The following is a 14,686-nucleotide window of genomic DNA, read 5'->3' as shown; positions in this document are numbered from 1 at the left end:
CTATGACCACAATGAACTGACTGCCTTAAACCCATTCCACATGGGATCCATGCTGGCTTTTGAGATTCTATCAGCTTTGGCTGGATTCAATTTGAAATTGCAGAGGTGAAGGGATGGTGGCTCCATGCAGTCCCCTTGCAAATGTTAATCACACGTTTAACTGTGTGCTTCATTGTTACATTTTGCATGACTTGTGTGAACCAACACCTCAACTTAAAAATTCTCACCCTTTTTTTCCCAAAGCCCTCCATGGCCTCACCCCTCCTACCTCTGTAACATCCTCCAGCCTCCAATGCCTCTACAGTCCTCCAATTGTGGCCTGTCATGCATCCCTGACTTTCTTCACCTCGCCATAGGTGGCCGTGCCTTCAGCAGTCTAGGCCCTAATGCCCTTAACTCCCTCCCTGAACCTCTCCACTTCTCCCTCCTTCCTTAAGATGCTCCTTAAAACTTATCTTTTTGACCAAGCTTTTGATGGCCTGTCCCAATATCTCCTTATTTGACTCAGTGTCAATGATTTTTCTGATCATTCTCCTGTAAAGTGACATGAACCATTACACTACATTAAAGGTGCTACCCAAATCAAAGTTGTTGCTGCTTGAAACTGATTTTATGCTGAAAATGTACATTAGTGACGCAGCAGCCCACATATCATAGAATAGAATAGGTGGGTTGGAATGTCAGACAAATACACTTTGAAAACCCCAATTACATTACCTTGTAACCCTTTCCACTCCCACCCATTCCACTCACTCCCACAACAACCATGAAATCAGGCAGAAACAACAAAAAGTGTTATAGTGGGCAGCGTAATAAAAGTGTTGGCTTAAAACATCACTGCAGGTCTCTGGACTCCTCGCCAAGTGCCATAACCACGATACTGTAATACCCCATTAGGTGGTGAAAACAAAGCTTACTGTGCATAGGAACTTTAGAAGAAAGGTCCAATTGGTTTCTCTTCATTAAAGACCAGCATCTCTTGTGTTGCCACCCACAATGAATCACATTCTCAAACACTAGCCCCCACCTCCTCCCCCTCCCCCACCCGACCTCACCACAATGCTATTTTCAGTGTCTCATTTAATGCTGTCACCTATAATTTATATTTGAGCTACTTCAACCAAGTCATTAAGTTGTTCAAATTAAACAGGTTAAAAACTTCATTAAATTAGTGCTGACAGGATGTTTTTACAAGGGCATTACAGCATTTAAAATAGTGCTCAACACTTTTATAACCCCCCCCCCCCACTCCCCCACCACCACCAAGGCACCTTGTCAACCCTTGTCTTTTACAGCTCCATCTATTGATGGCAAAAAGAATAGAGGAATGGATTGATTCCCAGGGAATAAGGGCTCTCTGAATGCAAAGGTCAGGAACATTGGCCCCTGCATTGAGATGGCTCCTTATACCACCGCTGGAGATCTCAATGTACTTCAATTAACCAATTAATTAGTCACATATTGTTTTGCAAACGAACACTGCAGCGAATTTATAAAAACAAAAAACTGCAGATGCTGGAAATCCAAAACAAAAACAGAATTACCTGGAAAAACTCAGCAGGTCTGGCAGGATCAGCGGAGAAGAAAAGAGTTGACGTTTCGACTCCTCATGACCCTTCAACAGAACTGAGTGAATATTAGGAGAGGGGTGAAATATAAGCTAGTTTAAGGTGGTGAGGGGGTGGGGGGAGAGAAGTGGGGGGGTGGTGTGGTTGTAGGGACAAGCAAGCAGTGATAGGAGCAGATAATCAAAAGATGTCACAGACAAAAGAACAAAGAGGTGTTGAAGGTGGTGATATTATCTAAACGAATGTGCTAATTAAGAATGGACGGCAGGGCACTCAAGGTACAGCTCTAGTGGGGGTGGGTTGGAAAGACTAGCAGGGCATAAAAGATTTAAAAATAATGGAAATAGGTGGGAAAAGAAAAATCTGTATAAATTATTGGAAAAAACAAAAGGAAGGGGGAAGAAACGGAAAGGGGTTGGGGATGGAGGAGGGAGTTCAAGATCTAAAGTTGTTGACTTCAATATTCAATCCGGAAGGCTGTAAAGTGCCTAGTTGGAAGATGAGGTGCTATTCCTCCAGTTTGTGTTGGGCTTCACTGGAACAATGCAGCAAGCCAAGGACAGATATGTGGGCAAGAGAGCAGGGTGGAGTGTTAAAATGGCAAGCGAGAGGGAGGTTTGGGTCTTTATTGCGGACAGACCACAGGTGTTCTGCAAAGCGGTCGCCCAGTTTACGTTTGGTCTCTCCAATGTAGAGGAGACCACATTGGGAGCAACGAATGCTTTACAGCCTTCCGGACTGAATATTGAATTCAAAAACTTTAGATCTTGAACTCCCTCCTTCATCCCTACCCCCTTTCCGTTTCTTCCTCCTTCCTTTTGTTTTTTCCAATAATTTATATAGATTTTTCTTTTCCCACCTATTTCCATTACTTTTAAATCTTTTATGCCCTGCTACTCTTTCCACCCCACCCCCACTAGAGCTGTACCTTGAGTGCCCTGCCATCCATTCTTAATTAGCACGTTCGTTTAGATAATATCACCACCTTCAACACCTCTTTGTTCTTTTGTCTGTGACATCTTTTGATTATCTGCTCCTATCACTGCTTGCTTGTCCCTACAACCACACCACCCCCCCACTTCTCTCCCCCCACCCCCTCACCACCTTAAACTAGCTTATATTTCACCCCTCTCCTAATATTCACTCAATTCTGTTGAAGGGTCATGAGGACTCGAAACGTCAACTGCAGCTAACTTGTTCACTACAAACAGAATCAATTAAACACTGAATCTGTTTTGGTTGATGCTGTTTTGAGTGAGGACTGATAACCAGGACACTAGAGGAATTCTACTATTCTTCATTGAATCGTACCGTGGAACCTTTTACATCCACATGAACAGGCAGCCAGGTCCTTGATTTGACATCTAATCTGAAAGATGGCACTTCCATCAGTGCAGCATTCCCTAAGTATGACACGGGTCAGTCTGGATCATGTGCTAAAATCCAGGAGTGGGACTTGAACCCGTAACTAATTCAAAGGCAAGAGTGCTGCCACTGACGTATGATGCAACCGCACAGACGAGACAGAAACGGATTTTCAATGCTAATGGCATTAACCCATTTCAGTGTTGTCCAGCAACCTCCTGCCAAAATCCATTACCAGCAACCTAGCATGTATGAGGGGAGGGTTAGCAAGAAGGATGGGGTACACCAGAGGTGTTTGTACTCTGTACTACACAGGATACAGACATAGCTATAGATATTACTGGCCCATTCAGGCCTTTTCTGCGAACATACTTCTGACAGTTTGGATAACCTAAAAGTCTTATCATTACTCGTTCATCATTAGCTGGTCTTATTGTTGCGATGTGGCAAACAATTATTCTTAACATCCTTTCCTTCCCGCCCATTTGCTCCAGTTGACGTATGTGGAAAATGACTTCTTTACTAAGTTCATTTGTCCCTCCTGCTTGTGTTTACAGAGGGTGAGTTGTATGCCGGCATTTCCTCCGACTTCATGAGCCGGGATGTGGCATTCTTCCGCAGCCTGGGACACCGTCGCACGATTCGCACTGAGCAATACGACTCAATGTGGCTCCAAGGTGAGGTCAGGTTTGGGTAAACTCCCATTCCCTGCATCAGCCTCATCCCATTAGTTTTTCAATTCAGTCACCTGGTTCCACAAGGCACAACATCATGTCTATGAACAGCAGCCCGAGACTTTGAGCTCTGGGGAGCCAGGAGGCCCCCTTCTTTTGCTAGGGGGAAAGAAATCAGATAAGGGAAAATACTTGAAAACAGGAGAAAATTTGCAGGGCAGTGGGAAAAGAGCAGGGGGCAGTGACTAATTTTAATAGCTTTTTCAAAGAGCCGGCACAGATACATTGGGCCGAATGGCTGCACGACCTTAGAGCTTTAACCTAAGTGAAAAGTGTAGATATTGCAACATTGCAGTGATATTCCAGTTGGCTTTGAGCAACTCTGATGCCACCAGACAAAAGAACAATTAATCCTTTGTGTTTAACTACTGTAAAATATAATCAGTCACAGTTATATGGGTTTCTAGACTGGGTGGAGCTGTTTTGGATTCAATTAAGATTTTGTGGCCATGTCGAGAATGCCAACACATGGTCTGTACTTTGTTTAATTCTTTGTGCACCTCTTCAGATCCTAGATTTGTGAAGGTCCATGCCATTGCAGAGAGCAACAATGCAGAGGATGACAAAGTGTACTTATTTTTCACTGAGCATGCTCAGGAAGTGGACAATGGCAACGGGAAGGTGATTTACTCAAGAGTGGCCCGGGTTTGCAAGGTAAGGGGGAATAATTGTGAATGGCAGTGAGCCAGAGCCACTGTACTAAAAAACTGAGCACAGTGACTTTTTAATGATCCGCCACACTTTACAATGAGCTTTGCTGTTTGAGATTCAGAATGGTCAGTTACTAAGTGATGGGGGAGCCAGATCATATATGCCAGATTTGGTCCCAAGTCTGTAAGAGTTAGTGAGGTTGTGGGGGGGGGATTGCTGTTTACCAGATCACATAATGCTCCATAAATGAGGAAGACCATCCCAAACAATTCTAGTTCATCATTCAGATCAATCCTGCATCCCAATTGCAACAATCAAATGTTTCCAAAATGTTTCTGCCTCCTCCACATTATCTAGGAATGTATTCCATAATTGAGTGTTCTTTGTTTAAATAAGGTTATTGATAGCAGCCTTAAGCTTACTAGTTTGAAATTATATTCATGTTCTACACTTGTAGCTTAAGGGGTTTACATACAAACATACGAATTAGGAGCAGGAGTAGGCCACTCAGTGCTTCGAGCCTGCTCCATCATTCAATAAGACCATAGCTGACCTGTTTGTAACCTCAACCCCACATTCCCATGTACCCCCAATAACCTTTTACCCCCTTGCTTATCAAGAATCTACCTCTGGCTTAAAAATATTCAAATATTCTGCCTCCATCGCCTTTTGAGGAAGTGCGTTCCAAAGACTCTCAACCCTCAGAGAAAATATTTCTCCTCATCTCTGTCTTAAATGGGCAACCCTTTGTTTTTAAATAGTGACCATGCTTTTAACCACACCCTTAGCAACTTTATAGACCTCTAGAAGATCACTTCCCAATCCCCTTATTCCTGGGCTGAAAACCCAAGTCCTGCCTTATAACTTGGGCCCCCTACATTTAGGGCCAGTCTCATTGCTGTTCTCTGCATTGCTTTTAATGCTTGAATAGTTCACTTTTTTTGGCAATCGGAGCTGGACACGGGCTGATCAGTGTGCTGTATAGTTTGGGTCACAATCTGCTCTGCCTTGTATTCTACTGTTCTGGCCATATCATTCAACAGCCTATTGGCTTTCTTGATTGCCACTCTGCATTGGTGGGATATGTTATGTGTTGTGTGTGCATCATCCTTATCCTTTTCACCATTCATGGCATACTTATTTTGACCATTTCCCTCCCTGCTTTCATTACTTTGCAATTGTTCTGCCCACTTTCATATCATTTTTAACCTAATCTGTGGTTTCTGTACTGCCTTCTTTACTGTCACCCCTCCTGAGTTTGGCATTGTCACTTCACACCCCTAGGTTAAGGAGGGTAAAAAAATAACCTCAGTTCCCATATCTAATCATTAACTATGATTCCAACTGGAAAGCATCTCAAGTTCAGTTTAATGGTCACAACTGGACAATGTAAGAGGCCTAAACTTTCAGTTGAACATTCAAAAGGGGAGAATTAACTGATTTTTAAAATAATTTTTCCAAACCTTCCTACAAACATGAGACGTATCTTACCAAATGCTTCCCTGTAAAATAAATCACCTGCAAAAATAAAAAAAAAACTGCAAATGCTAAAAACCTGGAATATAAAGAATATTATAAATACACAGCCACTCAAGTGGTATCTGTAAAGATGAAGGACTGATCTCAGGTGAGAAACCCTTTATCCAATCTTTGCTTTTGGTGACTCTTTGTGGTCACCAATATAAATGTTGTGACATCTCCAGTTTTTTTTCACTCAGGTACTCCAAAGTCATGCATGGCACAACTTAGCTACAGACTAAAGCTCCCTCTACTCCCATCTGACGATGCAACTAACCGCAACCTCAGAATGAACACTTCTTTTGCATCATTGCAACATTTCTTATTTTTCAGGACAGTCCACCTGACTGAAATTGTCAATTTAGTTGCGATTGGTGTTGTATTGTGGAAAGTTTTATCGGTTGGTCGGTACCCACCAGTAACTAGGCTGTATTCGTAGAATGAGAAAGCACAAAAGGAGGCCATTTGGCCTATCATGCCTGGACTAGTTATTTAGTGCAGTTATCAAGTTACTTCAAAGCTCTGCTCTTTCCCCAAAGACCAGAAAATTTTTCCCTTCAGATATTTATCTAGTTCCTTTTTTAATGTTACTATTAAATCTGCTTTCACCAATCCTTCAGGCAATGCATTCTAGATCACAACAGTTAACCATCTAAAAAAAAAACGATTCCTCATTTTGATTGATTCATGTCACCTCCTGTTCTTTTGCCAGTCACTTTAAGTTTGTATCCTCTGGTTACCAACTCTTCTACCATTGGAAAAAGTTTCTTCTTATCTACTCTCTCAAAACCCTTCATGATTTTGAACATCTTTATCAAATCTCTTTAGCCGTGTCAGCCATGGATCAGTTGATAGCTCACTCACTTCTGAATCGCAAGGTTCTAGGTTCAAGTCCCACTTCAGGACCTCAGCACAAGATCAAGGCTAACACTCTAGTGCACTACTGAGGGACTGCCACACTGTCGAAGGTGCTATCTCTTGGATGAGGTATTAAATCGATGGGTCCCATCTATCTGCTTGCTTGGCGGATGTAAAAAGGTCCTTTGTCGCTATTTGGAAAAAGAGCAGGGGAGTTATTCCTAGTGTCCTTGCCAACGTTTGTCCCTCAATCAATATCACAAAATAGATTGTAGTCATTAGCACATTGATGTGGGAGTTTGCCTTGTGCAAATTGGTTGCCATGTTTCCTGCATACAGTGATGATACTTCAAGAAGTACGTAATTGGGTGTAAAGTGATTGCGATGTCTGGTGGTGTGAAAAGCACTATATAAATTCAGTTTTGCTAACAAGTCCATTTTGTGCCATTCCATTAAATGCCTTTTGAAAGTCCATATTCACATCAACCACACTGTCATCAACTCTCCCTGTTACCTTTTGAAATAACTCAATCAAGTTAGACATAATTTGCCTTTACCAGATGCACACTGATTTTCATTTATTAACCCATGTTTTTCCAAATGACAATTTTACAACAAATTATTGCCTCTAAAAGTTTCCTTGTCACTGAGATTAGGCTGACTGACCTGTAAATGTCGGGTTTATCCTCGTCCCTTTTTTGAACTGTGCTCTAACATCTGCCAGCCTTCAGTATTCTGGCACCATTCTCGTATCTAAGCAGGTTTGGAAGATTGTTTCAGAGCCACTGCTGTTTCAACCTAACTCCCCTCAGTCACCCACAATGTATCCCATCCACACCCAATGGCTTTTCCACTTTGAATACTGCAAACCTTTTAAGTATGCCCCCTTTATCCATTTTTGTCCAATCTTAATTAGCTGCTGCCTCCTTTACTATGACATTTGCAACATTCTCTTGCGTGAAGACAGACGCAAAGTACTTGATTAATATATCAGCCTGTACATCTTGCCTCCACAAGAAGTTTAGAACGTTACCCTTCCTTTGACTACCCTTTTACTATTTATGTAATTACAAAAAACCTTTGAGTTCCCTTTAATTTTACATGGTAGACTATTCTCATACATTCTCTTTGCCTTCCTTATTTCCTCTTTACATTCCTCTCTGTACTTTTTGTGTTTATCTGGGTCATTACTAAATTATGAACCTGACGTTTATCACAAGCCTCAATTTTCTGTTTCATTGTAATCCCCAAATCTTCAGTCATCCAGGGAGCTCCAACTTTGCATGCTCTTCCTTACCCCCTCATGGCAATATGCCATGAACTATCTCCTTGAACTATCTCCTCTCTGAACGCCTCCCAATGCTCATTTACTGTTTTACTTGATTCCAATCCACCTGGGCCTTGAGCTAGTTTTACTGTTAAGAATTTAAAATCCTTTCCAATATGTTAATTCCACTAATTGCAGTTTGAGGAAAGAAGCCAGTCTTCACCTTAAGACAGATTTATTTCCAAGATTACAGAGTAAGGACACATTATCCAGTTGCCCCCAACGTACAGACTCAAAACATTAACTCTGTTTTTCTCTCCACAGATGCTGTTAGACCTGCTGAGTTTTTCCAGTACTTTCTGTTTTTGACCCAGTGTGAATGGTTTTTTTAAACTCTTGCAATGAATCCCCAATCCTTCCCCAATTGGGCACAGCTGCTTTTAATTACCAATTTAAAACATGTACTCTACTGTAGCACAATTTCAACAATTACACAAGATGTCCAACCTCTTTACGTTCTGGCTTACAATTGGAGGACAGACTGGATGACCAGCCTGAGGACAGGAGAGACAACAGATGTGAAACGGGTGTATAATGTGCTCACTGTTCCCAGCTCACGGAGCTTTTTTGTTTCCCCCAGAATGACATTGGTGGTCAACGCAGTCTGGTAAACAAATGGAGCACCTTCCTGAAGGCACGCCTGGTGTGTTCCATTCCCGGGTCTGAGGGAATCCAAACCCATTTTGATGAACTGCGTGAGTAACACATAATTTAAACTCACATTAAGATTCTGCAAGGAAAGTCATAGCTGATGGTCAAGTGAGATGTATTTTTTCTTTATTCATTCATGGGATGTGGACATCGCTGGCAAGGCCAGCATCCAGCATTTGTTGCCTATCCCTAATTACCCTTGAACTGAGTGGCTTGCTTGGCCATTTCAAAGGGCCATTAAGAGTCAACCACGTTGCTGTGGGCCTGAAGGTAGGGGTAAGGACAGCCTAAAAGATATTAGTGAACCAGATGGGTCACCATTTTTGAAAGTGGCTTTTAATTCCAAACTTATTACCTAATTGAATTCAAATCCCACCAGCTACTATGGTGGGATTTGAACCCATGTCTCTAGAGCATTAGCCTAGAACTCTGGTTTACTGGTTCAGTGGCATTATCACTTTGTCATCGTCTCCCCATTGAGCATGTTGGTATGTGTGTATACCTGTCAAGTGGCCCTTGTTATAATTAGCACAGGTGCTTCACTCATTAGCTGGGTTATAGTCACACTATTGCCATAAAGAAATAAGGACAGCAAGAGTTAAAAGTTTCCATGTGTTGATTCCTGTTGCGCACTGGGATTGCATATCAGGAAACTGCTTACTCCCATCTGTGATTTTGTGACCATTTGGAGTTTGCAATTTTTTAACATCTGCTCCCAATGTGCACCAGGGGCCAGCACAGTGAAACTTCTATCTCTAAATTGCAGTGTCCCTCATTTGCAATGTCACTAGAGATGAACTTTAAAATGTTGACAAGAGGAGGAGATTGATCCATGTCTTGTTCCAGACTAACACTGGGAAGAAGTATTAAACTGTAAAAGAATGAGTGTGAGGCACCAACAAATTTATCTTTACATGAGGGTATGAGAAATCTGTACCTCTTTGTAACTTGTAATTTGTAACTCTTACACCACCCCCCAAAAGGCTAGCTGGGGTCTATTGAAATTTTCAAAACAGAGATCTGTTGTATTAGGGACATGGAGCAAAATGGGTAAATGAGATTAAGACCCAAGTCAACCATAATCTTATTGAATGGTTGAACAGGCTCAAAGGACTGAAGAACTTCCTGTTCTTACATTACTATTACAAGAATCACAATGGCTGTATGTATATATATATATATATATATATATCACCTTAAATGGAGTGCTGCACAGGGGCATTATCAGCAAAAAGATAATTGGCACGAAGCCAAAGAAAGAGAGATTAGGCTAGATTACCAAATGTTTTTTCAAAGAGATAGGCGCTAAAGAGCCTTTTCAAGGAAAAGAGAGAGGAGAGATTTAGAGAGAGAATTCCAGAGATTCAGGCCTAGGCAGCTGGAGGTAAACCAAAGGAAGTCAAGGATTATCAAGAAGCCAAAATTGGAGCAACACAATGTCCTCAGCAGATTGAAGGGATGGGAGAGATTGAGATATGGCATTAAAGGGCAGCTCAGCAATGTGTATTGCTCTTACACATGCTGCAGTGAAGGTTGTTCTTCAAACAGGCCCCTATTATAATGAAGGCTATCAGCAATTCATCTTTCAGAGCACCAGTCAGGTTTTTGTCTCTTGAACCCTTAACATTGTTTCATGGTGGTCAATTAACTAGCTTTGTTAGTGTAAACCTATAGAGAGTTCTGCCTGTGACTGATAATGTGTTTAGTGATCCAGGTGAAGTGAAAGCTTGTTTCCGAATACCTGACACCTCCACTCAGATGGAAGCATATGGGCAGGAGTGATAGGAAGATAGAGCCCGCAGGATAGTCGGTGTGCTGCACCTTTTGTTCATAAATGTCTACATTCTTGATTGTGCACATTCCTCAAGGGTAGTTAAATAATGCAGTGACTGATGCAGTGAAAGTACTGAACTTAATAATGCTTTACTAAACCCTCTCCAGTACGGATCCATTAAGCACAGTTACTCAATTTCTGCTACTGCAGAACACACAGAGATCGCAAATGAGTGGGGTAACAGAGAGAGGTTGAACAAATGAGACAATCAGGGTGATATGGCAGCATTGGGTGGGAGGGCCAGTTATGAAAATCCCTGGGTGGAGTGGGGTGAGGGAATGCAAATATAGGTGGGAAAGGCTTGTAACTTGGAAGGTCTCAAATTGTTATTCTAACCCCATTGCTGGTCTGGTTGAAAAGACCTTTGGCCAGGATCTTCCAGCCCCATCTGCCGCCAGGATCGTCCGGTCCCGCCAAGCTGGGTCCAGAAAATCCCAGCCATCGAGTTTGGAACTTGGATGTTATGTGAAGCTTAAGTGGGTGAATTTCCTTGGGAAATCTCCAGCTATAATTTGGGTGAAGATCCTAAAGAAATGGTAGGAGATTGAGAGAATCCCACAGACATTCCTGGTGTGAGTGGCTCTTTGGTTTCTAACCTCTGAGCTAGAACACCATGGGTTCAAGCCCCACAATAGACTCAAGCACATAATCCAGGCCAGCACTTCAGTGCAGTGCGGAGGGAATGTTGCACATCAGAGGTGCCATTTTTTAGTTGTGATGCTAAACTGAAGCCTAGCTCGTCAGCTAAGATGACCGTAAAATATCTTGTGACACCATTTTAAAGAAAAGCAGGACATGTCTCCTTAGTCCCTTAGCCAATATTTCTCCTTCAACCTTAGCTTTCTGGGCATTCATTCATTTGCTGCTTGTGGGACCTTGTTGTGAGATAATTAGCTGTTATATGCTTGCATTACAGCAAAGGCTGCACTTCAAAGGTAATCCGTCACTTTTAAAAGTACTTTGGGTCACCCGAAGGAAATAGTTAGATGTCACATATAAACTCTGTCTTTGTATGAGTTGCAGTAAGCCCAAGATCAGGCTTTGATGGGCTGAATGGTCTCCTTCCATGCCGTAATTACTTCATGAGGTCAGGATACCCACTTTATTTTCCACTGTCACCGTCAATGCATTTATTTTCCCTGCAGAGGATGTCTTCGTGCTCAATGGGAAGGACAAAAAGAATCCACTGATCTACGGAGTTTTCACAACGTCCAGGTGAGATCCTTGTCCAAAGGGAAGCTTGGGCCAACAGTTCCACCAAAGCTCTGTCAAGAAAGAACCCAAATTATGTCACTGTTATAATGAAAGCTGGGTACTAATTAATAAGGAGTCAAGCCCCCAATCTTGTGTACTGTCAAAGCTCAATGTTTCACTGATGGGATCAGCTTCTGTCAACCTGAGGTCCTTAAAATATCTGCTGCAGGATGCATTCGGCCTGATGTGTCTCTCAGATTGAAACAACCTGCTTACAAAGCCAAATCTCTCCCTCCAAGAACCATGTATTCCTGCTTCCTGTGCACTCCCAGTTTCCTTCATCCTACCTCTTATGGCTGTGCCTTCAAATGTTAGAGTCCTGAGCTCTCCTGCCTTACACCTCTCAACCTGTCTCTTCTCCTTTAAGATGCACCTCAAAGCCTACCTTTTTAACCAAGCCTTTGGTCACCTGTCCTAATATTTTCTTCTTTGGCTCAGCGCCAAGTTTTATCTGACTACCATCACTAAGACCACCTATTTCCACCTCAGTAACATTGCCTGACTTCACCCCTCTCTCAGCTCATGTGCTGCTGAAACCCTCATCTATGCCTTTGTTACCTCTAGTCTTTGACTATTCCAACACACTCCTGGCTAGTCTCCCACATTCTACTCTCTGTAAACTTGAGGTCATTCAAAACTCTGCTGTCTGTGCCCTAACTCATGCCAAGTCCTGTTCCACTATCATCCCCATGCTTGCTGACTTACATTGGCTCCCAGTCAAGCAATGCCTTGATTTCAAAATTCCCATAGTTTATTTTAAAGTAGCCATGGCCTTGTTCCTCCCTATCTCTGTCATCTTCTCCAACCACACAACCTTCCTCGATATCTGTGCCCATCTAATTACCTGTTGAGCACCCCAGATTTTAATTGTTTCACCATTGGAGACCCTGCCTTCCTAAGCTTTGGAATACCCTCCCTATACTTCTCCAACTCCCTATTTCACTTTCTGCCCTTAAAGCACTCCTTAAGCTTACCTCTTTGACTGAACATTTGGTCATTTGATCTGTTATCTCCTTACGTGGCTTAGTGTCATATTTTGTTATATAATGCTTCCATGATGTGCCTTGGGATATTTATTACATTAAAGGTGCTACATAAATATAAGTTGTTGTTGAATACACCCCTGTGAAGCACCTTTGATTATTTACTGCATTAAAGGTGCTATATCAGTGCACATATTTGTTGTTGCATGGCTGGTGAGGACAGGATGGGATTCGGCTGCACCAAAGTCAAATAACCATGTTGCCACTAGCCATCCTGGCAAGTCATGGTTGGCTGCTGTCACCTATGACACTGCACCACAGTGAGAGCCAGCAGCGTCAAACTGGAAACTGAAAGGTTACAAAGAGCGCAACAGTTTGGGAATCCCATCCAGAATTTCACTTTGGATAAGATAAATAAAGCTGCACAAAAAACCCGGCAGTCTCTTATCTGAGAGTTCAATGCCGACCCCTGACTGGCAGCAGGCAGTTAGGAAACTACAAAGTGTCTCTTCAAAAGGTTCTGATTTGTTGATAAGGAGCTTGTTTACTTGTGAACCTCTGAGAGAAGAGAGAGCTGGGTCCTTGACTCGTGGGTGTGGTTAGTGAGCGACTTGTAAAACTGTATACTTTCAGTACGCACTCCTCAGTAAATATTCGAATGAAGCACGTTGTGTAGTCTGGTAATGGAAGCGTTCAGTGTAAATCAGTGGTTCCCATTTTGCTGAGATGAATAAGCTGTGTTTTAAAACAATCTGTAATCACTCGTCTATCTTTTAACATCTGCCAACCATCACAAAGCTTGATTTTTTAAGTGCTGCACGACTGCACTTTTGGGGATATTTATGCCACAGTTTTGATTTTCCCTCTTAAGATGATAGCCTTTTCTGATAAATACCCGGAATTGTTTGAAAAGCGCAGTTGCTGCACCAAGATTTCCAAAGAAGTTCCCCCTGTTGAGTAGATGCTCTCTTGTGCGTGGCCCCCAGGTTGCAGTGCCGGAATGTCCACACAATGGGTGCTAGGACACTGCCTGTTTGACTGAACGTGGTGATGTGGAAAGCTTGCTGTTGCAGGCGGGGCATTGGACACCAGATGCTCAATTTATAGATCAGGAATGGGCAAGAGTCAACCCATGGTCAACTCAGCTGAAGCCTGGAAAGGAATTGCATGCTCAGGTTGAGGTGGGATGAATGGATGGTTGTGTGTGCAGACTGTCTATTTTGGTGCCACTACATCATCTAATGAATTATAGGTGGGACAGAACTTGCAGCAGGACTCAAGGCATTCTGTACAGTGCAAACAAACTCAATTTACCAGCACAGTCCATTTAAACAGCACTACAACAAAGAATTTACAATATTCCAAACAGTGAGCTGGGGGTGGGAATGGAGACGTTGGCTGACATGCCAGTTTTCCGATGCAGCTCCTGGTGCCAGCCATTTTAGCAAAAGTGGGATTGGGAATGGCTTAGCTCCCCAGCCCCATGAGGCAGGTAGCCAATTAGGCTTGTTAAGGGCCTCATTATGGCCAATTAAGAGAGGCCTACTCGCATTTTCCAGTTGGCCTCCAGTTTCCCACACCAGTGGGGTCAGTTTAGGTGCCTGGAGGCAGCACCCAGCTCCTGACAGGCCTCCAAGCCCATCCTGCCTGCCTAGGGCCAAGGGCAGACAAAGGCAGTCCTGTAGAGGGAATCCCCTCCCCAACAGTGGTGATCAAGAACCATTTTTCGATTAAAGCTTAAAAGAAGTTGGTGAGAGGGCATCTTCATGTTGAAGCACCCTCTCTGTTACTTACCTGTCAGCACAGCCTGCTTCTCCTCTCAAGCTAGAAGGCCTACGATTGGCTTTGATCAGCTTTGTGAGCCTGCTCTTAATTGAACAGAGAACCTGTCTCCTGCCAATTTAGGAGGCGACTCCGTGAAAATCACAAAGAGTATTTTCTCC

The 14,686-nt window shown here is 42.8% G+C and overlaps 1 protein-coding gene across 2 annotated transcripts in view; it reads left to right on the top strand.

Annotated features, from left to right (window-relative positions):
- sema3h (sema domain, immunoglobulin domain (Ig), short basic domain, secreted, (semaphorin) 3H) overlaps positions 1-14,686 on the top strand; it is a 167,254-nt gene that overhangs the window by 117,937 nt on the left and 34,631 nt on the right. For both annotated transcript variants that reach the window (XM_041191590.1, XM_041191591.1), the window contains exons 6-9: positions 3,491-3,610; positions 4,176-4,321; positions 8,602-8,716; positions 11,652-11,721. In XM_041191590.1, the coding sequence (XP_041047524.1) occupies positions 3,491-3,610; positions 4,176-4,321; positions 8,602-8,716; positions 11,652-11,721 (451 nt within the window). The remainder of the gene's footprint in view (positions 1-3,490; positions 3,611-4,175; positions 4,322-8,601; positions 8,717-11,651; positions 11,722-14,686) is intronic.

Source organism: Carcharodon carcharias, chromosome 7 (genome assembly GCF_017639515.1).
Source record: "Carcharodon carcharias isolate sCarCar2 chromosome 7, sCarCar2.pri, whole genome shotgun sequence".
NCBI lineage: Eukaryota > Metazoa > Chordata > Chondrichthyes > Lamniformes > Lamnidae > Carcharodon > Carcharodon carcharias.
This window is presented reverse-complemented; position numbering and strand designations above follow the sequence as displayed.